This window comes from Populus trichocarpa, chromosome 10, assembly GCF_000002775.5.
Source record: "Populus trichocarpa isolate Nisqually-1 chromosome 10, P.trichocarpa_v4.1, whole genome shotgun sequence".
Taxonomy (NCBI): Eukaryota; Viridiplantae; Streptophyta; class Magnoliopsida; order Malpighiales; family Salicaceae; genus Populus; species Populus trichocarpa.
Genome location: NC_037294.2, coordinates 2,253,210 through 2,280,080, shown reverse-complemented (window position 1 = coordinate 2,280,080; position 26,871 = coordinate 2,253,210). Strand labels below are relative to the sequence as shown.

Here is a 26,871-nt window from a genome sequence, read left to right as displayed (position 1 = left end):
TTAAATAAAATTCTATGAACTGAAAAAAATAAATAAAAAAAGAATTCAAAATAAAATATATTGCAACAAAAAATTTAAAGACTAAATTTGATATAATTAACAAATAACATGATATTTTTTTAATTTTCACAACTTCTGAAAAATATATTCTTTAAAATAGAAGGAAATCACTTTTTTAAAAACCCAAACCAGATTTTTTCTTTAAATAAAAGGGGTTTCTCATTAATCAACTTTTATAATATTAAACAAATATAAAAAAGTTTAAAACTATGAAATAAAGGGCTTAATGCATGTTTGAAATTGAAATTAAACCTATTTTTTTATCAAAATATGTTAAAAAAATTATTTTAAATTAATTTTTTTAAATCATTTTGATATTTTAATATCAAAAATAAATTTTAAAAATTAAAAAAATATTATTTTAATATATTTTTAAATAAAACACACTTTAAAAAACCACTTTTACAACTCACACATTTTAGTCTTGATGCAGAAGCTAACCCAATGAGAAAATAGCTGAAAAAAAAGTAAGGCTTAAAAAAGTGACTGGAGTGTAAGATTAGGAAAACTATAGGCACCAAAATTGCAATTCATCCTAAACTGTAGTTCTAGTTTCAGAGCAAGGTCAGACTGTCCCTTCGTAGCTCCTTCTTTCCCTCTCCTAACCAATTTCAGATCAGGCGCCAAGTTTGAGAGAGAGAAAAGGATGAAGATCCCATGGTGGGTGGTCTCCTTTGCATATGTTGCCCTCGTTGCTGCCTCCTCGTCTCAGGATCCTCACCTAAGTTCTGCTCGTGTCGTTTTTCAGGTTCATTTGTTTGTTGCGGCTCAATGACATTTATTCATCCGTGTTTCTGAAATTAATCTAGTTCTTTACTATGAGTTATTATGACACATGAATTTTTTTGAAACTGGGATTTCTTTTTTAGACAAACTATGGAGACATTGAGTTTGGATTCTTTCCTTCTGTGGCTCCTCAAACTGTAGATCATATTTTCAAGCTTGTTCGACTTGGATGCTACAACACCAATCACTTCTTTCGGGTACTCTACAATCTTTTCTTAAAATGAGTTTAATGGATACTAAGATTATGTCTGGTGACTGGACGGGACTTGATGGAATTGGACAACACGAAATTTTGACATGATCCGAGATAAAATTACATTTTGTACTGTCCCGTGTGCTTACCAAACACCAATAGAGCTGTTGTGGCTCTACATTTTGTCCACTTTCATGTACCGAGTGCTACTTAGAAGAAGTTAGTTGTGTTTTAGTGGATAAGTACATGAAATATGAAGCTGAAAATATGGCAGGTTGATAAAGGGTTTGTTGCTCAAGTAGCAGATGTGGTTGGTGGACGATCGGCTCCGATGAATGAAGAGCAAATAAAGGAAGCTAAGAAGACTGTTGTTGGTGAATTCAGTGATGTCAAACATGTTAGGGGAATTCTTTCTATGGGCAGGTTATCTTCTTCATTTTTTTTTGTTGAGATTTATTGCTTATTTCTATCCTATACTGTCCAAATTATTTTGTCGAAGGGGTTAATTGAGACATGGATGTAGTTTTGATATAGTCAAGATGCTTTGTTCGCTATGATTATTAGTTCTTCGAGTTGTTTTACATTTTCTGCATGTAAGCTTGTTGAGAGCCAAGTCTAACAGCTTGCAGGTTATAAAGTGAACCCTAAGAATAACTTAGAATCTTTATAACGCTGTGTAAAAAGAACTTGGGGGACACAACGCAATGAAAATGATCTCAACTGCTGTTGATATAGAAATGTCTTTGTCTACTGGAGTGAGAAGGGGGTATTTAGACAAAGGAAAAAATGATTTCCCAAAATGAGACTCAAAGGAAAGGCCACAAAGGCTTTTAAGTTTTAAGCATTTGGGTGAAAGAAGTGGTTGGAGATGTTTTAAGATTCACCATTATCAGAAGATATATTGAGAGAACCAAATTGCAGATTAATTTAGCTCATCACTGAAACGATTACCTCATGGGAAACAAATAGGTTTGGATTGTGTTCTTTTACCCATCTAATTGCTGGATAGAGAGTTGAATGTTTCTTAAATGCCCTAAATTCGATTAACCAAACCTTTCATGTTAGCAAAAGCCAACATCATGGTAGGTCCTTTTGAAGATTCAAATCTCAAAAGAGTACTTTTTGTAGGGTTTACATCAGGGCATTGGTACACATACTTGAGGAGTATATTTATGTTTGAAATTGGATATTAACAATGATAGTTTTGGAACTCATATTGACACTTTTAGGGCTAGTGTATTTGGTTAATACTGTTTCAGATATTGCCCAAGGTAAATACGTAACATTTGACTGCATTCTTGAACACCAAGTGCTTTGTTATTGTCAATGGGACTGAGATATGTTGTCTGTTGATGACAGAAGACGCTTCCCAGGAGTAGACCAATTTCATCCTTTTCAAACTAAAGATAAGAGAATGCTGGACAAGATTGCTGTTATAGTATTTTCACTGTCACTAGGAATTGCAGAAGTTATTTTGGATAGTCAAATATTAGAAAAATTTGCGCAATTATTCATTTTAGGATATTCTGCAACCTGGGATGTGTTTATGTTCTAAAGTTATTCCATTTTTACTTTGGACCAGCACTTTTCTAGTGCCCTCCCCGGTAATATCCAAATGTAATGTTCTAATATGATGCTGCCTCTTACTTTGTTGTAGATTTGAAGATCCAAACAGTGCACAATCCTCATTCTCAATGCTTCTTGGAAATGCCCCTCATCTAGATGGTCAAGTATGTTAGTTCAACATGCCAAACATAGTTTTACACGGATTATTCCTGAACATCACTTTGACCTGAAACTGCCATCTTGATTTCTTTTCAGTATGCAATATTTGGCAAGGTTACCAAAGGTGATGACACACTGACTAAGCTTGAGCAACTCCGTACTCGTAAGGAGGGAATTTTTGTGATGGTAAAGTATTGATAAGCTTTCAGCTTTACCTTAGTAGGATGATGCGAAAAGTAGAAATTGGATTTCAATTATTTCTTACAGGTGAATATTTATTTCTGTAAAGTAAGTATAGCATAAGAGTTTATGGTTCAGCCCTTGCATCCTATGTAATCATGAAAAATTTTCTGCATTTACAAATTCATCCAATCTCTGCAATCACCAAAATTGTCAGCATTCACTCAGAAACACACACAGCCACATGCATGCTTATGTTGTTGTGTAGCTGTGACTTGTCATATGCTAGATAACTTGGAAGCAAAGAAAAATATGAATGCCAAGAAGACAGAAGAGTGGAAGGTTTTCAAATCAAGGCTATATTTGTCCACTCATTCAAGTATATGGAAATCTAAAACTGGTCTGGAGCATGTTTAAATCATGTACACCCAAAACTGATTCTGGATTATCTGGTGTTCAACATATTCTGGGATGTTTTTAATGGGGTCAGTTGTGAGTTCTATTCCTGTTGCACACTAATGCAGTGATGAGGAGTGAATCTGGATACCTGTGCCTGACTGCAATATTCCTTGCCAAGAAATCTATTATTTGCATTGTTGTATGTGGCCTTTTGTTTCACCCAGCGGATATATCTATGCCAATAATTGGTTTAGGTCAACATTCTTTGCTTGCTTCTGATTATATTTTTTCACTTGGACTATTATCTGAGCAGCCGCTGCTTCCTCGGCACCTGGCTAAATACTCTTTTTTCTCCTTTTTTTTTCCAGCCTACTGAACGCATCACAATCCTGTCATCATATTATTATGGTACGCATTAATCAACTATTTGTTCTAAGTTTGTTTCTGACATCTTTTAGGAATTTTCTCTTTTCATTTGTTGTAATCTATAATGGATAACAACTGCTAACCAGTGGTTATTTTTTAGGGTTTCACATTTTTTCTGTTAAATGGCATGTGGACTCATTTGCTAAACTTGTTTTCAATACTACAAATGTTTATTGACAAATGCTAGTCCTTGAGCTCATCTATATTCTGATCAATTAATGTGCAAATATATTTTCTGGGCAATGTTTTTTTTTTTCTTGGTACAGTGACTTCTGTGTCTGTCTTGTGTTCAGTGTGAACCTGTATGCTAGTTATCTTTCTGTTTCTGGCATTTCATCGCATTGCTTAATAAATCAAGCGGTATGTTCTTAATGTAATAAAATTAAGGGATGATGTATATGACTTCTTTGCTTGTGAGGCTTCAACATTTACTGATGACCAAGCATATTTGCTCTATTCATTAAGAACCTACACAGGCCATGTCTAGGAGTGTCCTATCAGAAATCATTCTACTTAGTTCATCCAATGCTTTTGATGTATTTCATCAAAGAAAAAGAAGGTTTCTTATGTGTGATCTTTTCCCAAGAACTTACCTAATTTGGTTTTTGCAAAACTATCAGATTGTAGATAATTCCAAAGTGCTGATTGTGGGTTTCTTGCCCAAATTATCCAATTGCACATGACAATCTTTAGTATATGACTAACAATTAGTCAAACCTAATGCACATGAAAAATTAAAAAAAAAAAAAACATTGGGCACCAAAAATCTTAATTGAAATTGGTTAAAAGCAATTATTAGTACAAGAAAAGGAGAAGTATATATATTGATAGTTTTGGGGTTTTTGCCTCAAGGATAAAGCAGGTCAGCAAAACATGAACAGGTAACTAATCTTTGTCTGTAAAAGAAGTTAGTTTGAAATGGTGATAGACCATTTGTTTTAACTATGTTGTTATATATCATGACTTGTACTGGATATGGATGCACTGGATGAAAGAAATGGCCCTTTTCATGACCTGCTGAATATCTTTGTAGGAATTAGTCACGACATGATATATAATTGGAATGAGCAGTAACAGGTTTCTGGAAAAGCTTCGTTGCGCTATCTTGAACTGACATTTGTTCTTGGACTAAACAATGAAAAATAAAGGACTTCTGCTTGAATTTCTTTGGAGCTATTTGTGGTGAACTATAAAAGCTTAAAAGAAAAGGAAAAAAAAAAACGATTCAGTTTTTACAATTCTTTCACTGATGTTTTTTTCTTATAGATACTGAGATGGAGAGTTGCGAAGAGGAGAGGTCAGTCTTGAAACGAAGACTCTCTGCATCAGCTGTTGAAATTGAGAAACAGGTAAATTTGGAATTTGGTGAACATAGATTAGAGTTAATGTGGTGTGGCATGATGCTGAACAAACTCCTACTCATCCTTTTTCTTATGTGCAGAGAATGAAATGCTTCCCATGACTTGGTCAACAAGAAATGACATGATTCGTGTAAGTTATCTGGCTCAAATGTTGCTTGTATAGATTAAAAAGGATTGACTGCCTGCCTGCCTGCCTGTATGGAGAAACAACTTTGCAAGAGCGAGTGTTGTAACTGGTCATGAAACAAATTCATATGGGCATTAAGAGGCATGAGCCCCTGTCATGGAGGTGTCTAAAACAGGATAAATTGGAAGAGATCCATTTTCTACAAACTAGATTGTGTAGAACCAAGTGTTTAATTTGTCTGAACTAGTTTGTATCACGCTGCAGCCTATTATCGAATATTTTGGTTTATGTTGCAGTGGAGATGCATTGAAGCAGACGCTGAATTTACCACTTGTGCGAATATGTGGACGCTTCGGTCTAGCCTGACCAAATCAAAGTCCAGAATAATAGAAGACGTTGAGAATCCAACTCAGTCGTCATAAGGGTTAGCATTTTACGAAATGTCAACACAAGGCATGAGAAATATAGTACTGTGTTTTTTCACCTTAGACCACATTTGTCCTTTTTACTGCATCCGTCAATCGGGTTATTTGTCCTTAGGCGCATAGTTGTGATAAAATTAAAAGTATTATTTTAATGTATTTTTTTAAAAAAAATATTTAAAAAAACAAAATAAACTACATTTTTTTTCTCTCGTGTTTCCCCTTTCAAAGTATCATGCGGGCTCTCTCTTCGAAATTTGCCGAGTTTAATTTAATGGCCTAAAAGTTAAAACACAGCACACATCCCAAGGCTCGAACTCGGGATGCCCTTGTGCTCAGTTATCAAACGGCCCCCGCACTCATGTGGTCTGACTTCTGAGCTTCGAAGAAAATTCTCTGGTCCATCTAGCCCATATAATGTACAATAACCCATCAGAGCCTGCTTAACCATCTAGCCCATCAGGAAATTTCTGCTCCTGGCATGCATGAATTTGATTAGTTTTCGAGAGTAAGCTAGGGACATGGGCCATATTAATAAGAGTGATTTCTGATTCTATATTATTAGCCGCAGACAAAAATTGTCAAGTAAATTCAGTTCATGAACCTTGGAATCATTTGATTGGCTTATATGCATTGAATTTGCTTCATCTTATATATAGTATAAGCTTAGTTTTCTTACTGTGCTATGCTGCTGCGGGCTGGATTGAAGATTTTTTCAACATAAAAAACATCCAAGTTGCTGATTTTTTTTAATATTATTATTAAATTTGGTCCATCAAGTTAAACTTGAAACTCTTGACTTGAGTTTTTGTCAAGTTTGGGTTTCCAATTAAATCACGTATGAGTTGTTTTAATGTTAACCCAATCAACTTGGTGGGTCTCGAGATAAAACAACAACATAAAAAACAAAGATCAAACGCCTAAGTATAAAAGCAATCTAGATGGTTATTAAAAAAAATTTGAATTAAAAAAAAATTAATGCTCGTATTTTTTTTAACATTAAGATGATGATGAATTGGATCAATTTTGGTCAATCAAGTTAACTCGCCGAACTCGTGACCTGGGTTGTGGATTCCAATGGGTTCACTAACATTTTTTTTATTTTAATTATATGATAAAAAAATAAAAACCAATTCAAAATCAACTCAATATTAAAGAATCAATTTGAGAAAAAATTAAAAAATTCATAAAAACCCAATGATGAAGGTTTTTATATATAAAAAATAGGTCAGGCCATGTGCGCGGGCCTGAGTGACCCCGCGTATCAAGACCTTAAAAAAAATGCCACCACCATCAAACTCCTCTTCTCGACACCAAATATGATCATTTTTGTTGTTGGAATCAGACAACCAATCATTTTCTTTCTTTCACAGTTTCCCATAAAATTTTCTCCTCTCTCCAACTTAAAGACTGAGAAATTAACAAAATGAATTTTTGGATCAAAATAAAAATTTTCATGGATTTAAGGTGAGCCATGCATTTTCTATGTATTTTAATTTATAACTAATTTCATATAATTATAGCATAAAGGATGCAATTGAAAGAAAAAAAGTTTGAAAATTAAAGAAAAACATTGGGCAGAAGGTTCACTGTTCATATAATTCAAGATGTATATTTGAGATTATGATAATCTCATAGAAATTAAACTAAAACAATTTATAAAGATAAAATCAAAATCAAGTAAATGTTAAAGGATGAGATTTAGAAAATAAGAACAAAAATGAAAGGAAAAAAAAAGGGAAATGCCAAAAAAAAGAAGAGAGGAGGCCACCTCTCTCACTATTGACGTGAACAATGAAAGAGATAGGTCTTTTATATGTATTAGGTAATACTAGTTAGTCAGCCCGCGATTCCCCATTGGTCAAATAAAAAAAATTCAACTAAAATAAAATAAATACAAAGGCCTTTTCGTTGTGTTTTTTTACATTAAAAAAACTTATAATCATAAATCAGAAGGTTGATACATAAATTCAGTAGAATAAATCGAGAATTATTTGCCCCTCTAACTACGGAAAAAAGGTTGTTAATGATAACCATATACTAAATTGAAAAGTTGATGGATAAATATAGATCAAAATATATGATTTCACAATACGAGTAATGAGCCTGTTTGTATTTAATAACTTTGTTTTTTGAAACTAATTATTTTTTAATCAAACGATAGTAAAAATAGAAACACACATGAAAACAATTGAATCAGATTCAAGAAAAAAAGAAGTAAGGTTGCACAAAAAGAACACCTAGTAATATTAAAAAAAAAGCATAATCTTATTCAAAAACCAAGTAAAAATTAAATGATATTTAATTAAAAAACATCACTGATATTTTTTTTAATTTGTTTATTTTAATTAATGTCAATTAAAATTTAATACCTGCTATATCGAGCATCCCCCACATATATTTAAGTACCTATTTTAACTAATTTTAATTTGATTCAAAGATTAAAAAAATAAAGTTAAAAAATGGCCAAGTCCAAGTGGAAAAGTGTAAAACGTACTGGAATTGGAAGCAATTCTCGAATGAGTCATCTAGTTGTTGGTGTAGCCTTATGATCTGAGTGATTTTGACCATTTTCTAAATATACTACACATTTGTCTATCAAGGTATTGTTAGCATGTTTGATACCATGAATTTGAATACAATTCTAAGATCATGAAGGTCAAATCAGGGTGAGACCACACTTGTTCTTTATTAGCACATCTGAAATGACATATCATCTCAAGTCAACTGTTAATGGCATTTTACTCAATGCATGCAGTGAAATCTGTGATGAACCCATAATAGATAATTATGATGGCTTATTGATAGACAATTCTTGCTAGTCATTTTTGCCATCTCACAAACATTAATTAGTCTAGTGAGCAATCTATCAGATAATAAAAGTGCATTTACCTTTTGCATCATGATTTGTGTTAAGCATCTGATATTAGATAACACGATTATAATAGTAGAAAATTATATTGTAAGAACTTATACATTATTTGATTTTTCCCTTAGGTATAATAAACTATGAGATGATTTTTTTATGTTATAGAGCATTTTGCATATCAATTTATTGAATAAAAAAAATCAGCATTGTTTCTAAATATAGACTATGTCATGCTCGGGCTTAGAATGGTCTGTATCACCACAATAATTGTTATAACAAAGGACAATAAACTACATAAAGAACAAAGATTTACTAGGAAATTATGTCATGACGTTAAACATAACACCCTAGAGCCAACAAAAACAACATACGCATTAATTTAAAAAAAAACTGCATAGTTTATGCAAGCAAACAACCAATATTGTTAAAGCAAAAATAAAGAATAAAAACAACTCAAGCTGACAACGGTCAAGAACAATAAGCCACTCTAAAACAAAAAAAGAAAAGAGAAAGCAAGACAATATAACCTACTTTAACATGACAACATGACAAGCAACCCAACAACCTCAATAGGCCTTCCCTAAACTAGCAATGCAAGGAACTAACCCTTTTTAGCCAACCTAGATGGTGGAGGCAAAAACCCAATTGTGTATTAGAATTAAGAGCATGAACAAAAAGGCATTTCAAAAACAATAAACAACAACACCAACTCAAACAAAAAGGCATCTCATAAATAACAAATAACAACAATAATGTACATGAAGCATCTCAAACAGAGCACCCTAGAAAAATTGCAAAACCATAACAAAAAAAAAAAGGACAAAAACAATAAGTAAAAAAACATATAGAAACCAAACAAAACAAAGGGAAATAACACCAACAAATCACTAGAGAACAAAACCAACAACACAACATAACCCATGAGTAGCCTAGATAAATAGAAGTAGAAAAAAAAAGAACTGAAGCAAAGAAAAAAAGACTTAAATGAAAAACAATTGAGCAGTTATCAAAAAGAGGAACCAAATTAAACACTCACACAACCTAGAGCTGAGCATTTCCGGTTCGGTTCGGTTTTAAACCAAAATAAACAACCAAATCGATTTTTTTAATTTTTTGAACCGAACCGAAAACCGGTTCAAACCGATTAATTTCGGTTCGGTTCAGTTTTTTTCCCTTCCAAACCGATTCAAACCCAATGGTCCTCTACCAAGTTCGGTTTTTTTTCCCTTCCAAACCGATTCAAACCCAATGGTCCTCTACCAACACTATTCATCCTCTTCCTCCTCTGGAATACAAGAACCCGTCTGAAAAAAAAAATGTTGGCCTCTATTAGAACCATCAACACAACCAAATCCAATCCACATTGTAGATCAGGTTGTCTACCACAAATCCCATTTTGTTCCAGTTTCCTTCACCCCACGATGCGTCATTAATGTTAAGGAAACTCATCACCAATAGTCTAACAATGACAGGACTGTTGGTGTTCTTATCCCACCAAACACAGAGCAAAAAAATAATAATAATTATCAGCATACAAGATCACTATCCCAGAAAGATAAAGATCGAATTTCTCTCGAGGTTTGGCCTTATAAAATCAGAGGGGGAAAGAGGACACAAAACCAGAGAGACAGAAAAGGAGGGAACCTAGAGACCAGAGAAAGGGAAAACCCAAAAACCAGAGAGGGGACGAACAAGAAACAACAAGAAAAGGAGAGAGAGGATCAGGGATCCATCCACCAGATCCAACAAAAACAAACAAACACACATCTCTCATAAAAAAGCCATTGTTGATTAATCTTTGCTTTCTCAAGAACCCGTGCTTTCCAGAAAGAAGCCACAGCAAGACAAAAGTCTCATAGATAGTAGAGGGAGGGGAGAAAAATCAACGTGGAGAGTAAAGTGAGAGATAATAAGATATGCAGAGAAGGGAGGGGAGGGGGGGCGACTGATGGGTAAATGTTACTTTAGGGTTAGAAAATATTCTATTTATAGTTATTTTTTTTTAAGTGCTGGCTAGTTGAACCGGTTCAGTTCGGTTCGGTTCAATCGGTTTCAGGCTTTAGAAACCGAAACCGAACCGAACCGAACATGAATTTTTTTGTGATTTTTAATCGGTTAATTCGGTTTTTTTTTCCGGTTTTTCCGATTTATCGGTTTTTTTGCTCACCCCTAACACAACCTGCACAGTAAGATATGTGAATATACAAGCAAAAATAACCCAAAACCCACCAAGCTCGAGAGAAAGAGTGTCATGAGAAAATAATTGAAATGACATATGGTGTTGGGAATGACACATGCAGAATGAAACCAAGCCAAACCTAAGAAGCATACACCAAAATGAAACTTATTTGGTCACTTATCAAATAAATCAAAATAGAACTCAGAAATAATCAATCACTTGTAACCAATAAAATATTAAATCAGCCCAATATCTAGTAGCTTTCCCAATGCATATGAGATCATAAAGGACCTAACAAGTGGGGAATGCATTTAATGCATGATGATTACAAACCTACTATCGTTTTCTTGAGAGCGGAAGCAATATCACACAACTTATAAATGGCATGCAAAACAAAATCACCCAAGAACCCATCATTCCATAACTCTAGCCACCATCCATAACGCCACCCAAAGCCAATGCAACACGAAAAAGACATGTGAGAGGACGTGAGGATCCAAATCGCAGCCTATTGCTTGAATCCATAGTGGGTTAGTGCCTGGGCATGCAAGAGGTGTAATCAAATAAAACTTCCCTTGAGACCAAACAAAAAATTTCATGAGAAACACTGTTTGAGTCCACAATGAAAGCAAACATAATCCACAATGTTTTCATGATCTTTTGATCCTTTTTAGTTTTTTTTTTTTGTTAATAGTGAGTTTATGAAACAATTTATCATAGATGTATAATTCACATATCAACGCATACAAACTTAAGGAGATTACCTCTATTGTTGAATAAAAAATCACTTTTAATAGTTATTAGGAAATGCCTATTGATGATAGCATCCATGATCATGTCTCATGATTATGAAGAATATGAGAAAAAAATGAATCTTTCTATAAATACAATGAGAAAATGATTGTGCAACATATAGTACAAAACTAAGATACTTCTCGTGCCATGCTACAAATTAGATCAAAATTATTTAAAATATAAAAAAAAAATTCAGACCATTGAAGTTCTTTGGCGTTGTCATTAAACTCAATTTAGTGAGTCAAACATGAAAACTCCCAACCTAACTTTGTGTTTTTTAAAATCATATCTTATTTAATAATATGAAAAAACAGATACTCACAAAACCACTTATCAATCCAATATCAGAATGTTTTGTAAATTGCAATAATTATTTTTAAACAAAAATCCATTATGATCTTAAAAGAAAATTTAAAATAAAATATTTAAACAAATTCACAGTATTTTATATATGGTTAAAGAAAAAAATATTGATAAATATGATAAATTAATATAAAAATGAATTAAAAATCTTAAAAAAACATGAATTTTATATTAATTAAATATTCATGAGTTTTTTTTTCATACTAGGCACATATTAATTGAAAAAAAAAATAAAGTTTAAATTCTCATAAAAGCCTATAATATTATTTGTGAAAGATCACAAAATTGAATAATAATTTTGTATAGTGCATTTAAATCTAAATTCATAAAAAAATTAGAAAAAAATTGAAAAAAAAACCAAGCATGCGAACCATCTAGGGAGGTGACATAATCAAATCTAGGTGATCTGAAATGTCAACCAATGCCCTGGGTGACCCGATAAATGTTTTGTTTTTTTATTTTTGTTCAAAATGATTTCGTTTCAATTTTTTTTAAATTATTCAAAAAAAATCATTTTTAAAAAAAAAATTTAAAAAAAAAACAATCAATCTACCAATTAACGAGTGAATCCATCAAACCATGACTTGAACCTTATAATAGGTCATAGGTCCGGCCAAGTCTTATTAATATATAATAAACTAAAATTTACTCAAATGAATTTTTTTTTATTATTATTAAATATGGATTGAGTTTCAAGTTAAAAGTTAAACTAAAAAGATATTTAGTTAGTTAACCTAAGTTTTAATAAATCAATTAACCTTATCAAACTCAAGTCATGTCAACACCAAATAATTAAAAATAAAAAACAAAATGAAGAAACGATTGACACGACAAGCTAGTTACGCAAGCCATTTCCTAGGTCACATGGTTTTTATATAAATACAAACGACAATCGTCCATGGCAATGATGTATTAAACAACGAGACATCCAATAAGACCCGGGGTCGTCTTCTCTTCAAAACCCTAACCAGCACTTACTCAGACAGAGAGAGAGAAATAGAGAGAGAGCTAGTTGAAGAAGACGGGAAGAATGCCAGGTCCCACAGTAGAAATGGAGCCAATAGAGCCACAATCAGTGAAGAAACTTAGCTTCAAATCTCTAAAACGAACCAGCGATCTTTTCTCTCCTACTCACGCTCAGCTCGCTCCTCCCGATCCTGAAAGGTTGCAATTTTCAAAACCCTAATTTTATGGATTTCTTTAAAAAAAATTAATTGTTGGTTTGTTTCTGCAGTAAAAAAATTCGAATGAACCACAAGGTTAGTTTAAAATCCCCCTCAGTTTATTTCGATACGGACCTAGTGATTATCTTTGCTTTATTATTATAAACCTGTATCGGTGGCTGTGGATTTAGTGGAACTTGTTGTGTAGATAAATTTGGAGTATAAAGGAATCAAAAGCACGTGTGAGCCGCAACAAGTTAATTCAGCCACAACGGAAGCTTCAGGGCCTTCTAATGTCCTTGCTCTTCCGGGTATTGATATGTACTTGATAGTGCATTAATATGTTTATGCTAATAGCAGCACTTTTTTTAGAATTAAATTGTGTTGTGCATAATTGCTGATTCATTAAGAGAAATAATGAATTTGGTTGGTTTGGATTTTTTTTACTGACTTGGTTAGGACGTGCCTTGATTGTTTTTCAGGTTCAGGTGATTCTAGTGTTTCGCAGAAAAGTGGAGCTCAAAATGCATTGGTTGTTGGCCCATCTTTGCAATCAAAGGCGCGGTGAGCTCTCTCTCTCTCTCTCTCTCTCTGCATTTATTTTTACTGCAAAGGTTAGCATGAACAACAATGCCCTTTTAATATATCTTATTTCTCTCCTGTCCAGCTGGATATATTTTCTGTGATACTTCGACCATTGAATTTCAATGCATTTTTTAACTAGCAAATGTGGTGATGTTTGGAATCATGTTTTGTTTGTCATCCCAGCCTTACTTGCCCTTGCATGTTCCCACTTCATGTCAAGAGGATAACCTGAGATATTGATCATGATCTATGTGGATACTGAATTGAATTAAAATATGAATTCAGGAGTATTGGATTATGTTATGGTCTATAGACTTCCCTTTGTTTCATTGGCATGGAAATGAATTATCATTTCAATGAGGAATTTTTTGCTGTTGGCAAATAACTTTCAACCTCTTATCAGGAGTGATGGTGGCGTTTCGGGCAAAAGCACTGCAGTGATCACTGCTTCTGGTTCATCTGAAAGGTTTATTTTCCTCCCTTTTTTGTCTTGTGTGACAATAATAAATCAGATAAACTTCGCATATTTATATATAACGCCTGCCCACTGAATTGGATCAAACCAGAATTTATTGGTGTGTGCCCTCACACTCCTTTTTTTTTTTTTTTCAAATATCTATGGTGGTTGCTTAATTTTTTAAAAAAATACAGGACAATTGTTTTCCAATATATGCAGTGTGATGCTCTTTATTTAACATATTTGTAGTCCTGATTGGTATTGTTGCATATAACATTACTTCTTGGTGTTCTGTTTGCTTCCTGTGTTATAGGAACTTCTCAACCTCTGCTATAATGGAAAGAATCCCAAGCAAATGGCCACGCCCTGTTTGGCGTCCTCCATGGAAGAACTACAGGGTAAAAATTCTAGTCTTGTTAGGGAAGCTTTGTTGGCTGTGTTGGTATTTTGCTCAAATGTCACTTGCAACTAATAAATTATGTGTATTTTATTCCTTTTAAACAAAAATGGTTCCTGTAGAACATGTCCGGTCTGCATAAGAATTTGTTGTTATGCAGCCTTTTTACTGCATGTCTGCTTCTAATGCTTAGTATTTGTCTTTTTCGATGAAAATGTATTTTTTTAGATGTCCCATTTGGACAAGTGTTCTATTGATCATCAATAGGTTACAAGGGGTCTTACTTTGACTGCATGTAGCCTGTGTTTAAATGCTGGTTCTGTTTTAGTAGTTGAATGCAAACCCAAAGGTGTTATTCATTGCTCTTTGGCTGATTGTGCAGGTCATTAGTGGTCATTTGGGTTGGGTGAGATCTGTTGCATTTGATCCAAGTAATACATGGTTTTGTACTGGTTCTGCAGATCGAACAATCAAGGTATCAAGTTTTTAATGATATTCTTTCATCTATTTATCTTGATGACATGTACTGATACTTGGCTTTTTTGAAGCCCGACTAGTTCATTATTAGGATTCACTCTCTCATCATTTTACTCTCTTTTGCATGTTTTGTAATCATGTCATTTCTCATTAAATTATGCGATCTGAGACACAAAGTCATTTATTTGGGTACCAAATTCCAGATCTTACTATTGACCCAGATTATCTACAATCTAATGATTTTACAAATTTTAAATTTTAGAATAAGCACTTTTCATGTACTTCATTTATGATGTTGCTTAGATTTTTATTTTCTAGGAGTGCCAATTTAGAGTCGTTCAATGAGTGTTTCCCTGCATTATTTAGATTTTAGAGTATAAACTAGATTGGATTTCTCCCCCCAACTTGTGTGAACAACTTCTGATGGCTTTTTTATTCCTTCCTGTGTCTTGGTGCACTAGATATGGGATGTAGGAAGTGGAAGGTTAAAGCTCACACTAACTGGACACATCGAGCAAGTACGAGGTTAGTTGATGATAAATGATTGCTGTTTTCTTTTGGTTAATCATGCTGTCAACGGATTAAAATGATAGGACTGTCTCTTTGCAGGTCTTGCCGTTAGCCAAAGACATACCTACATGTTCTCTGCTGGTGATGATAAACAGGTTAAATGCTGGGACCTTGAACAGAATAAGGTGGGAACTTATACCTAATTAACGTATCCAAAGCTATAATGTGAGTGAATATGCTTGTGAAACTGATGTTTTCTGTGTAGGCAATCCGGTCTTATCATGGCCATCTAAGTGGTGTCTACTGCTTGGCCCTTCATCCTACTATTGACCTTTTGCTTACTGGGGGGCGTGATTCCGTCTGCCGGGTATGGAATTTATTATGTAGTTTTCTTCCTGCAATAGAGTGTGCAGTATGTTTGGCTACCCACTTAGTCAAAATTTGTAATTCTTGCTGTTTTTTTACATAGAAAGGTAACAAGTCAAAATTATTCTCAGGTCTGGGATATTCGTACAAAGGTGCAAGTTTTTGCACTGTCTGGGCATGATAATACAGTGTGCTCAGTTTTTACTCGACCTACGGTATGTGATTTTCCTGTTTTTCTGATTTCATTTTTCTCTTGATTACCCTTGCTACCTCATGATTTTGAAATGAGATTGTTATTTGTGATAAGTGCAAGTCGACAGGGAAAAAACTAAATACTGCTTTCATGGTTTAAGCTCCCTTTGTGTCTTTAACATCATTGGTTAAATGTGATTCTTTCTGTTTCCAGGATCCACAAGTGGTTACTGGTTCCCATGACTCAACTATCAAGTTCTGGGATCTTAGATATGGTAAGTTATATTTCTCTTGAGGATTCCCTTCTACCTGTTCATACTACAGATTTTTATAAGTTTAGCATAATGGTGTTTCTGGCTTGCAGGTAAGACTATGTTAACTCTTACACATCACAAGAAATCTGTGCGAGCCATGGCGCTGCATCCGACAGAGTAAGTGCCTACACATGCCACTGATTTTACTTGTTAAATGATGTGGTATATTGTGCTTTCATTTTTATATATGTTATATGTTCTACGTTTTATTTTTTCTTTTGGGTGCTGCAGGCACTGCTTTGCATCTGCATCAGCTGACAACATTAAGAAATTCAATCTTCCAAAAGGAGAATTTTTACACAACATGCTGTAAGTTCTCGAACACAAATATCTAGTTGCTTAAATTCTGCAGTTCTCACGCTCCTGTGTATATGCAAGGATTTCATCTTTTATGTCTGTCCTGTGTATTGTGATGACTGAGATTCTGTTACATGACTGTAATTGCTTAAGATTGTCTTAAGCTTGGTGAAATGAATTACGAAATATTATGGGCAAAAGAAAATCTATTGCCCTCATAATATTCATCTTTATTGTTCTTTATTTGGGCGAACAAGATATGGTTTTGAAATGTTTATCCCATATATTTTCATAGCTCCTATGTGTTTTGGCCTCTTTGGTTGTTAACATCCTTCGTGGCAAGGTTGGTAACCTAGGTTGTTAATACACAGAAGTGGGGATGTAGGAATACCTGCTTGATCCATGGAAAGGGGGTTTCCTTTATCGTTTGAAAGAATCCTTTAATTTTTGAGACTGCATAGAGTTGCTCTGAAAACTAGTTCGAAAACAAGGGCACTGCCTAATTCTGATTGGTTATTAAGAAATCATTTGATTTCTTCATTGCATGTATCTGGCATCTTTATAATGATGTTCTGCCTACATATCATGTCTAATAACGTGATATTTTAATTTTTGGAGCAGTTCTCAGCAGAAAACCATCATTAATGCAATGGCTGTCAATGAAGATGGTGTAATGGCCACAGGAGGTATGCTTTAGTGTACATTTTAATTAGTAATAGGATGGTCTAAGCTCTACTGATTTTTTGTCAGAAATCATGATGTCTAACTAGATAGAGATCATCAGTCACAGTCCATGTCTAAAGCCTAACATTTTGTCCCTGGCCAAACAGCCTGACCATTGGGCCATAAAAGCCCTAGGTTGTTAATCCTTGGGTTTGGACCCATGATATCCTCTGACAGACAACTATGTATTATTCCCAAAATTTGGTTTGTTTCTTTCCTATAGGTTGATGTGAGGACCATCTACTCTCCCTCACTTGTCTCTATATTGAAACGAAGTTGGAAGTTGGAGATATTCACATGTTTTTTACTTGTTTGTCCTTTACATTGTTTTAGGTGACAACGGGAGTTTATGGTTCTGGGATTGGAAGAGTGGTCATAATTTCCAGCAAGCCCAGACAATTGTACAGCCTGGTACTGTCTCCCCTCTATTTTTTTCCGTTAGATTTAGTTGTGTGTGGAATGGAAAAGAGGTTTATGCTGAAAGCTATTTTTCTCCAGGCTCATTGGATAGTGAAGCTGGTATATATGCTGTCTGCTATGACGTAAGTGGTTCAAGGCTTGTTACATGTGAAGCTGACAAGACAATAAAAATGTGGAAAGAGGATGAAGATGCCACCCCAGAAACTCATCCCCTCAACTACAAGCCACCGAAAGATATCCGGCGCTTCTAATGATTGTGCTTGCTCCTTTTCTATTTGGGTGGCCATGTATCATACTCGTTTGCAACATTTTTGACAAAATGGAAACATGTATTGAGCTTTTGTGGTGTACGACTATATTTGCGGTTGCATGTTGTATCAGAATGAGCATGAGAACAGAAATTAACTCCTCATCGTCAAAGTTGCCTTGAAAAGTTGTCAAGAGTGCAATTACTAGTTCTTATTCGGCTACTTGAATGCAGCACTCATGTAGCCCGGTTGTTTTGGATTCAACTTCGTCCCCGTTCGGCATGCCCAGCTAAATCAACTGAGCACTGCTTTGGGTTAAAAAAAAAAAAAAAAAGAGGAAAAGAAGAGGAAAAAAATTAAGGTTGTCACCCATTTTCTGCACTCTGGGACATGGGATCTCCTGTAATTTTCTGGGATAATTTGTCTTTCACCAAACTAAGAGGTAGGCTTAGAGTCTTGATTATATGCCTGCTAGTCTCAGGGTATCATCACGTTTGTGTAACATTGAAAAGAGATTCACTCATTGGCCATTTTCTTGTTGCAGGTGAATGTTAGATTAGATGATGTTACCGGAATTTGAACCGGAATGGTATCTCCACGAACAAAGATCTTGGTCACACTTGTACTTAGCGGACTGAGCTGGACTGGACTTGACAAGTCCATGAATAAGCTTATGGTCACAAATGTACACTTAGAGTGGGTTTCACAACGTGGCTGAGTTGTGTTTTTAATAAAATTTGATTTTTTTTAATTTTAAATTGATTTTTTTTAATTATTTTAGCGTATTGATGTTAAAAAATAAAAAAATATTATTTTAATGTATTTTTAAACAAAAAATACTTTAAAAAATAACCGCTATCACAATACCAAACACTCTAAATTAAATAATTATTTGATAATCATGGTACATGATAGAATAATACACCAAAATAATAATAATATTCTTGTTGTGTTTAATGTTTAGAGTGTTTATTATTATGGAAGTTCATGGATATAGTTAGTCTCGAAGCATAAATATATTTTAACTTAACTTGTAATATTATATAAATTGCAAATCTAATATATTTAACTTTTTTTTTAATCTAGACATGTTGAATATGGATTAGACTTTGATTTTTTTGTAGATATTATAATTATTAATGAGATAAATTTATATTATTAATTTCATGAGTATGTATTTAAAAATAAATATATAAATTTGATTATAGGGATCATGACATTCAATATTTAGTAAAAAAACTGATTGGAATATATTTTTTCACAACTCCCAAATATATTTTTTCATCAATCGGTTTGGTAAAAAATAAATAAACTGACTGGAATTTTGGGCCTTACATACCCGACCAGATCCACAAGCCAAACTGTCCACTTCCAATAAAACCCTAACCCTAATTACTCTCCCTCTTCCCCTCCATTTCTGCAGCACTCCAAAACCCTAACTATCCCCTCCGGTGAATAACCTATCTCTCCCATTTATTACTTGTGCTTTGATGAATTATTTACATTTTCTGTTTATGTGTGCAGATAATCAATCAAAGAAAATGAGCAAGGGAGCAGCAGCTGTAGGCGGGGCCAAGGGAAAGAAGAAAGGAGCAACAACGTTCACGATCGATTGTGCAAAGCCAGTGGAAGATAAAATTATGGACATTGCCTCACTGGAAAAGTTCCTCCAAGAACGCATTAAAGTCGGCGGCAAACCCGGAGCTCTCGGTGATTCCGTTACAGTCACCCGTGACAAGTCCAAGATCACCGTCACCTGTGACTCTAGCTTCTCCAAACGGTAATAATGAGAAATAATATATAATTAATTAATGGTATATATTTTTATTTATTTTGTTTTAAATTTGTTTTTGTTATTATAGTTATTTGAAGTATTTGACAAAGAAGTACTTGAAGAAGCATAACGTGAGAGATTGGCTTAGGGTTATTTCATCGAATAAGGACAGGAATGCTTATGAGCTGAGATACTTTAACATTGCTGAGAACGAAGGCGAGGAAGAAGATTGAGCGTATTTATGAATTCTTCTGTTTTGTTTTTGTTTTCTTACATTTTGAAATGAGATTATTTGAAATTTTGGTGGACACCCCGCGCTGTTTTGCCTCGTGTGAATTTATGTTTGGTTACTACAGGCTTCGCTTTATTTGAGACCATATTCTAATTATTGTTGAATTTGAGAATGTTTTGCCTTGATATTGTTTGTCTTGTATATTATATATCTCTTTGTGTTGCTAGTAGTTGAGCCTGGATAATGCTTGTGTGTGGTGCACACAGTCCACTTCTGTATTATGGTTTATCAACAATGTATTACCAGGTTTTTGAACCTGTGAGATCGTTAGAGCTGAGGTTTTTAAGATTTACATGGTTGCGATGGAGTGGTGATATTGTAGCTTATTTTGAGATTAGCATTTCATTAACTGGTTTTTGATCCCTTGATCTTGACCTCAAAACCAAGAATTTCAAGACAAAAGTGGTAGCAGATTTGATTTTGATATTCTAGATTATATTTGGCATTGATGAATTTTTGTAAGACCTATGTGAATGCTGGGTGTTTTACTTTTCTTCATCTTCTTGTCTAGTATCAGAGTTTACATTCAAAGATGTCCTGCTGAAATTTTGCAGGTACTGATTCATATGGTTGGTAAATACAAATTTCAGTTGATTTTCATGATATCTGGTATTTCTACTGGATATCTATGGATTTCATCTTCCCAAATATTTGCTATATCAGCTCCTTCATTGTAAATGCATTTCCATACTGCACTATTACACTTGAACCCACTTCCGAAGGCAATCTGCCAAACACGAACACCCCTTTTCATCTTTCCTTTTGCTTCTATATAACCTAGCTCGTACCAAATAGAAGAATATGAAGTATTTCCAAATCTGTGAAGAGTCATCATAGAGGGGTCGGCATCTTCTTTCAACAATGCTAGGTTTCTTTCAATTGCTTGAATGACAGCTTTTCCTCCTGTATGCATGCTGAAATGCTCAAAGGCTCTCTTAAAATCTGGAGTATATAAGCTTGTCCTGGTAGCAATTCTCATCTTCTGCAAAATCAATGAAACCACATACCGTAGTTGTTCTGAAAATGGCAAGACCATAGGTCCTATTGTGGCAATGTTTAGCTTCAATACATTTGCAGCCACATTCAGTAAAGACAATTAGTTAGCAACATGCATGGGTTCTTACCAGTACACCAATTAGGACTTGTCATTTCAGTGCTCACAATAAGCACCAGCAAGTTTTGGTGTACCCTCAACAAGTCTCTGGCGAGTCCAACTGATGTGATTCCCGCACTGCATCCCATACCCAACAGGTTAAAACTCATGATATTGCTCCTCATTCTAAATTTATTTATTATCATAGCTATAAGAGACGGGTAGGAGAGAATATGCTACTATTAGATATTAGCATATCAATATCCTATGGGTTGATGTTGCTTTTTTTCAGCAGATCTGTAATTACAGAAATGTCGCCTCATCTATGGAAAAGGAGAGTTTTTTTGTTCTTATAGGTACACGAGCAAGAGAATGATGAATGCTGTTTTCCTCGCTGAACCCAGGTTCTTCTAGGATCTTGACTTGGAAAGCAACACTATCAGGATCAAAGTGCTTGTTAATATATACATAGTGAAGTCTAGTAAATAAACGGTAACTCTTCTTCTGTGAGAAAGATATAGGAATATCAAGGTTGCTGCTTTTAGCATCATAAAGTGGTAGGATGCGAGGAGCTCTGTGAGTTCAAGAATGTTTTATATGGTCATGGTCATGGAAGAGTAGCTGCCATGCCTGATTTTGCTCATGTTGAGTCTTGTTTTTGCGAGGCCTGAGAATTCTATTGCATATGGGGATGGCACAAGTAATAGTGGGTTTGAATAGGAAAGGTGGTGGTGTTTAGCTTGTGTTTGCTAGGGCAGGAAACAATACAATAAATTAAGAAAGCGCTTCTCAGTGCTTGTTTCAAAGACGAAATTTTGACGCATGGATCAACCACCTCTTTCTCACACGCAGGGGCCTGAAGTCCCTGCCCTGTCAATTATTCATTTATTCCTTACACTTTGAGCTTGCCCTTTGCAGGTGGGCATCATCGAAGCATTAGATTTGAGTTATGAAAGAACATGTGCTTCATGAACTCTCACAAGTCCCATGCCATTTTGACGACCTCTTGTATTGTGCTGTGTAATTCAGCACCTTTGATTCAGACCTGGATTTCAGCTAGAAATCTTGACGCTATTTTATGATGTGGAAAACAAAATTAGGGTTTTTATACCCTTACGGATTTGTTTTGAAGTGAAAATGGAATATGATTATTCAGTTTACTGAAATTATGAAACCAGCAAGGCCTCAATGGCTTTGAGCCAGACATGGGAGAGATTTAAATGCAAGGGTCCCTGTGCTCTTGATTATGTTTAAAACACGCCTCTTTTTACCTCACTTTTTCTAGTTTTGATTGTATTTCCAATTCAAATCGTAATTTATATATATGAAAAGGACTCTTTGTGCTATCATTTCTTTTCTTTTCAATTTTTATAATTTTTATTGTATAATTCAAATTTTGTTAGATTGGACATGTGTTGTGATGTTGTAGACTTAACGGTAATATTTAACATCGTTAAAATATGAAGATAAAAATAAAAAACCTACGAAGAAGATTAAAATTAGTGCAAAAACAGGTAGTACATTTTAAACACAAAACCAGAAACCAGGAATACATAACTCAATTGAACAATTAAGAGTTGGCATACCTCAATTTGAGTCCCTTGTCCTAAAACATCAAAAAAATAGCAAGTGTAATTAGGGATAGCAATAGATAACCAGCAATGTTTTGTACCGGGAATCACAATTTAATCTGAACCCGATGAATATCAACCCAATCTAAATAAATAAATATTTTTTGGATTCGATCGATAATGCATAGAGTATGAAAGTTGTCAAACCCGACTCGACAACCCACCCGAACCTAACCCAAAATATATTTTTATATTATATAAATATATTTCTAGAATATATAGATTTTTTTAATATAATATAATATATACATACCTTAATATTGTTATAGCACACATAACTATCAACTATTTTATTTTTTATTGATTAATAAACAATAGTAGATGATATATAACTATTTGATACCCGAAACCCGATGGATAATGGGTAGGGTATGGATATTAAGAAATTCAACCCGTGGGTACTTGAATCCAAATCTAAAATAACTACTCGAACCTGAATAAGTATGCATTTTTGATACCCGAACTTGAATGCTATATTTTATAGCTATTTAGTACATAATTAGCTTGCTAAACATGTAATTTTCTCAACCTTTAATGTTATTTATTTATTTCAGGTCATGTTCGGGTAGATCAATATCCATTATCTACTGGACCTGAATTTTTGCATTTGATTTTTACTTGAAACTTGATTGAGTCTAAAAATTTTCTATTCGAGTCAATTCAAGTCATTATCCATGGGTGAAACTGTCAGCTTAAGTGGAATCCAAATACCATAATCTTTGGCAATGATATGCTTTGCTATTAGTTCTATCATGACAACTAACAAAACTATCACACCCAACTAAAAAAAGCTACGAAATCCGACCTTGCTTCTGTCTATGAGGGCATATTCTATTCTGAATGCCCTCACTGAGAAGCTAAGTAGAGTGGCGAGAACCGGACGACAGAAAGAGTTGGAAGAAAAAAAAGGCTACAAGCTAGATGCGAGAGCATGGAGCTATGGACCAATCTATGAACTTTTCAGAGCAAGTGGAGACGAACAATTCTATCGGAGAACCCCCAAGTTTAAGCTACGCAGAGCAAGTTGCACCGAAGTTGGAGCCCCTTCTACTTTATAAATTCCAAAGAGGCAAGAAAACGAAGACTTTTATCTTTTCTCGAGAGACAGAAGGCATGCTAATGAAAACTAGGGGTGGGGGAGTTTTGTAGGTGAAGACCACAGATGAGGCACACACGGGGAAGGAAGAATTAGAGCTTCGTGACAAAACTAAGATTTTGAATTGTTCTGTTTCTTTTCATGCTCATGCAGCAGATTATCCGACGTAAACTCACCATTACCACAAACAAGGAAGAGATAAGAGAGCTGTTAGTCAGCAAAATCTGCTGCAACTTGGTCTCCCTTGTTCTATAAATGGCTACTCATGTCGAGACTCAAAAATCACTTCAATTTCAAGATCAAGATTGAGTTTATACACTAATTCTTGCATTAATATCACTACTGCCATTGAGACCATGGCCTTCAAATCATTTCTCTTTGTTTCTCTCGTAGGTGCTGCAATATTGGCAGCCCCAGTTGCTGAAGCTCAGCTTGGGCTTATAGGCGGCCTTCTGGGTTTGATCCGCATCCAAGGGACTCTATTTTGCACTGCCAATGGCAATATGGGTGCTAATGGCACAGCAACCCCTGTTTTCCCTAGTATGCTAGCCCTGATTTCTCTCTCTTTTTTTTTTCTTTAATTCTTTTGATCGATAGTAAAGTATCCTCGGACCAGATTGTCATGATTACATAGTTACCATTCATCACATACGACATCGTGGAATGCAATTTCTTCCTTGCTAGAAATTTCCTCGATTATCATAAAAGTAATTACAGTCTGTTTTTGGGATGGCACAACATCCCACGTCAAATGGAGCAAAGAGTTTTTTTTTTTTTTTTTAGGATTTTTTTTTGTTATAATGGAAAGCATTGAAAGCATAGTTAAAAGCCAAGTTTCTTACTTGGGTAAAAAAAATATTTTTTATTTAAAAATAATTATTTTAGTTTTTATTTTTATTTTTAAAATCAGTATATTAAAATTATCAAAAATATTTTTAAAAAATATCAATTTAATATTTTTTAAAAACAAATAAATTTTTAAAACGCACTCGAACACATGTATAAATACAATATCAAACAGACACTTTATTTTACCCATATTCTATCTCAAATCTAGGTTACGAGTTGGGTGAGTTGGGTGGATTAACCCGTGTAGCATATTAAATTATGTCAATATTTTTTTTTTGTCCAAAACATGTCAATTTAGATAGATTAAAAAAAAACTCTAAAAAATATTGTTTTAAGAAAATTAATTGAAGCAAACATCATCTGGATCATGCTTAAATCATCTGTATCATGGATTTACCCATCAAATTTACAAGTCTAAGAAATCTTCGGTTTCAAAACCTTGAAATCTGAGACATAACGTTAAAAGAGATTAATATACAAGATCTGAAGATTTCAAGAGTTAATCTAACTTTCGGGGTTGTCGGCCTTAATAGCAATCTTGTTAGATAGAAAAAAAAAAGAAAAAAGTTAGTCTTTTTTCACAAATCATAAAGTCTCACAAATTCAATGACTAATCTAATTAATAATAATTAGACTTTGTTCTTCTTCTTAATTATCTTGCTTATAAAGTTGTAATTACAGTAACGGGTTTTTTCCTGCAGATGCTCTCGTGCAGTTGCAATGTGGAGGAAATGTGGTTTCTACATCAACCACCAATGGATCTGGGATTTTTTCTATTTTGTTGGATCCTCTAAATTATATTCTTTCCTCGTTATTGACCAACTGCAACCTGAAGGTCGATACACCGCTGACCAGCTGCAACTCCAGTCTCCCTGCTCTGGGTGGCCTCCTGTCATCCTTACAGTTCATCGGGAACACTCCTCTGGGAGCCCTCCTAAGTGTTGCAAACATCATCCCTGCCGGATTCCGATTCTTGCCTTCAAATTAAGGAGACCACCGTAGCTGAAGGCGGCATTATTATTATTAGTCTGGCCATTGCTATGTACTACTTTATATATGAATAAGGTCGTTTGTATTACTCGTGTGTACTGCGTTCTTTCTCGTTGCTCCAACCCTTTCCCTACGAAGAATGGATTATGTTGTGTTATGTTTTTTCTTGCTTCCCAAGGAATAAAGGTCATGACTGCCCATGCATCATCTATATGCAAGTACTCTCCAGTCTATGCTTGAGTTTTCTTTGCCCAATACTTTTTAATTGAAAATTATATATTAAAATGATGTTTTTATTTTTATTTTTTATTTTTAATATTAACATATTAAAATTATAAAAAAACACTTAAAAATACGTCAATTTAAAAATAAAGCATAAACCGGTCGATCGATAGACAAGAAACATCGGTTCATTGGCATAAAATGAGAAATTATGAGTGGTTTAAGCAATTTCTAGTCCCTGTAACTTGGCCAAATAGCATGATTGACTGAGACAAATGAACAAAGTAAGCATTGAACTGATCATGCATGTATAAGTTTATAACCCCGGTTTGAGCATCAAGAGCATGCAATCATTGCAAAGCTGACAAAGGGAATGGCGTGGGATTTGTACAATTTTCGGAAATAATGGGAAGTCTGCCGAAGCAGAGGAAAAAGTGGTGAACTTGTCTTGTTTCATCAATTTGGCACCTTAAAATTCCCAGCTCTTAACTGAAGAGGCAAAGCTTCCTATGGGACAACATGCTCGATAGATTTAGGGCAGGATCAGCCTGTACTTGTAGAGTGAAGACCACAGTCAGAACCTCTAGCATGCGTATGGATAGATATTTACGTGTATATCTATCCCTCTGGCTGTGAAAATGCCTCTACAAAATACCTACTAGATTTAAAAAAAAAGCTGAGGTTCTGACTGTGAAGACCACAGTCAGAACCTCAGCTTCTTCTTTTTTTTTTATTAAAAAAGCATCTTTAGATTCAAATGTTTTTAATCACCAAATCTTTGCGTTGATTTTATACATTAAATAAAATGTATTAATTCCACTCACACCTTATCTACTAGTAGTGAAGTGGGAGTGAAGTTAGGTAGGAAATGATGATAATGTGCATGTCAA

The 26,871-nt window shown here is 34.3% G+C and overlaps 5 protein-coding genes across 6 annotated transcripts; 4 read left to right on the top strand and 1 right to left on the bottom strand.

Moving 5' to 3' along the window:
• Window positions 1-585: 585 nt before the first annotated feature.
• On the top strand, window positions 586-5,888 carry LOC7475908 (peptidyl-prolyl cis-trans isomerase CYP23). Of its 2 annotated transcripts, XM_002315481.4 has the most exons (9): window positions 586-808; window positions 930-1,043; window positions 1,314-1,462; window positions 2,697-2,769; window positions 2,861-2,950; window positions 3,712-3,751; window positions 5,036-5,118; window positions 5,211-5,260; window positions 5,554-5,888. In XM_002315481.4, exons 1-8 carry the CDS (start codon window positions 707-709, stop codon window positions 5,229-5,231), a joined length of 672 nt encoding a protein of 223 aa, XP_002315517.3. In that variant the 5' UTR covers window positions 586-706; the 3' UTR covers window positions 5,232-5,260; window positions 5,554-5,888. The 2 variants fall into 2 exon arrangements, 1 of the variants encoding a protein (XP_002315517.3); XR_008060459.1 differs by lacking the exons at window positions 5,211-5,260; window positions 5,554-5,888 and having other exon boundaries at window positions 598-808; window positions 2,861-3,031.
• Window positions 5,889-12,787: 6,899 nt separating this feature from the next.
• On the top strand, window positions 12,788-18,219 carry LOC7475907 (protein pleiotropic regulatory locus 1). Its single transcript, XM_002315480.4, has 17 exons — window positions 12,788-13,049; window positions 13,120-13,144; window positions 13,257-13,359; window positions 13,531-13,612; window positions 14,037-14,099; window positions 14,404-14,488; window positions 14,870-14,962; window positions 15,426-15,489; window positions 15,574-15,659; window positions 15,740-15,841; window positions 15,972-16,055; window positions 16,247-16,307; window positions 16,397-16,463; window positions 16,578-16,655; window positions 17,265-17,329; window positions 17,700-17,777; window positions 17,865-18,219. Exons 1-17 carry the CDS (start codon window positions 12,916-12,918, stop codon window positions 18,035-18,037), a joined length of 1,443 nt encoding a protein of 480 aa, XP_002315516.3. The 5' UTR covers window positions 12,788-12,915; the 3' UTR covers window positions 18,038-18,219.
• Window positions 18,220-19,327: 1,108 nt separating this feature from the next.
• LOC7475906 (60S ribosomal protein L22-2) lies at window positions 19,328-20,225 on the top strand. Its single transcript, XM_002315479.3, has 3 exons — window positions 19,328-19,485; window positions 19,559-19,814; window positions 19,897-20,225. Exons 2-3 carry the CDS (start codon window positions 19,576-19,578, stop codon window positions 20,039-20,041), a joined length of 384 nt encoding a protein of 127 aa, XP_002315515.1. The 5' UTR covers window positions 19,328-19,485; window positions 19,559-19,575; the 3' UTR covers window positions 20,042-20,225.
• A 461-nt stretch (window positions 20,226-20,686) lies between these two features.
• LOC18102267 (probable 3-ketoacyl-CoA synthase 21) lies at window positions 20,687-22,187 on the bottom strand. Its single transcript, XM_024609930.2, is given in 5 exon segments — window positions 20,687-21,189; window positions 21,192-21,416; window positions 21,419-21,508; window positions 21,511-21,767; window positions 22,174-22,187. Coding segments are annotated over 5 exon segments (1,089 nt in total).
• A 2,020-nt stretch (window positions 22,188-24,207) lies between these two features.
• LOC7475905 (phylloplanin) lies at window positions 24,208-25,980 on the top strand. Its single transcript, XM_002315478.4, has 2 exons — window positions 24,208-24,460; window positions 25,471-25,980. Exons 1-2 carry the CDS (start codon window positions 24,277-24,279, stop codon window positions 25,755-25,757), a joined length of 471 nt encoding a protein of 156 aa, XP_002315514.1. The 5' UTR covers window positions 24,208-24,276; the 3' UTR covers window positions 25,758-25,980.
• Window positions 25,981-26,871: the final 891 nt, after the last annotated feature.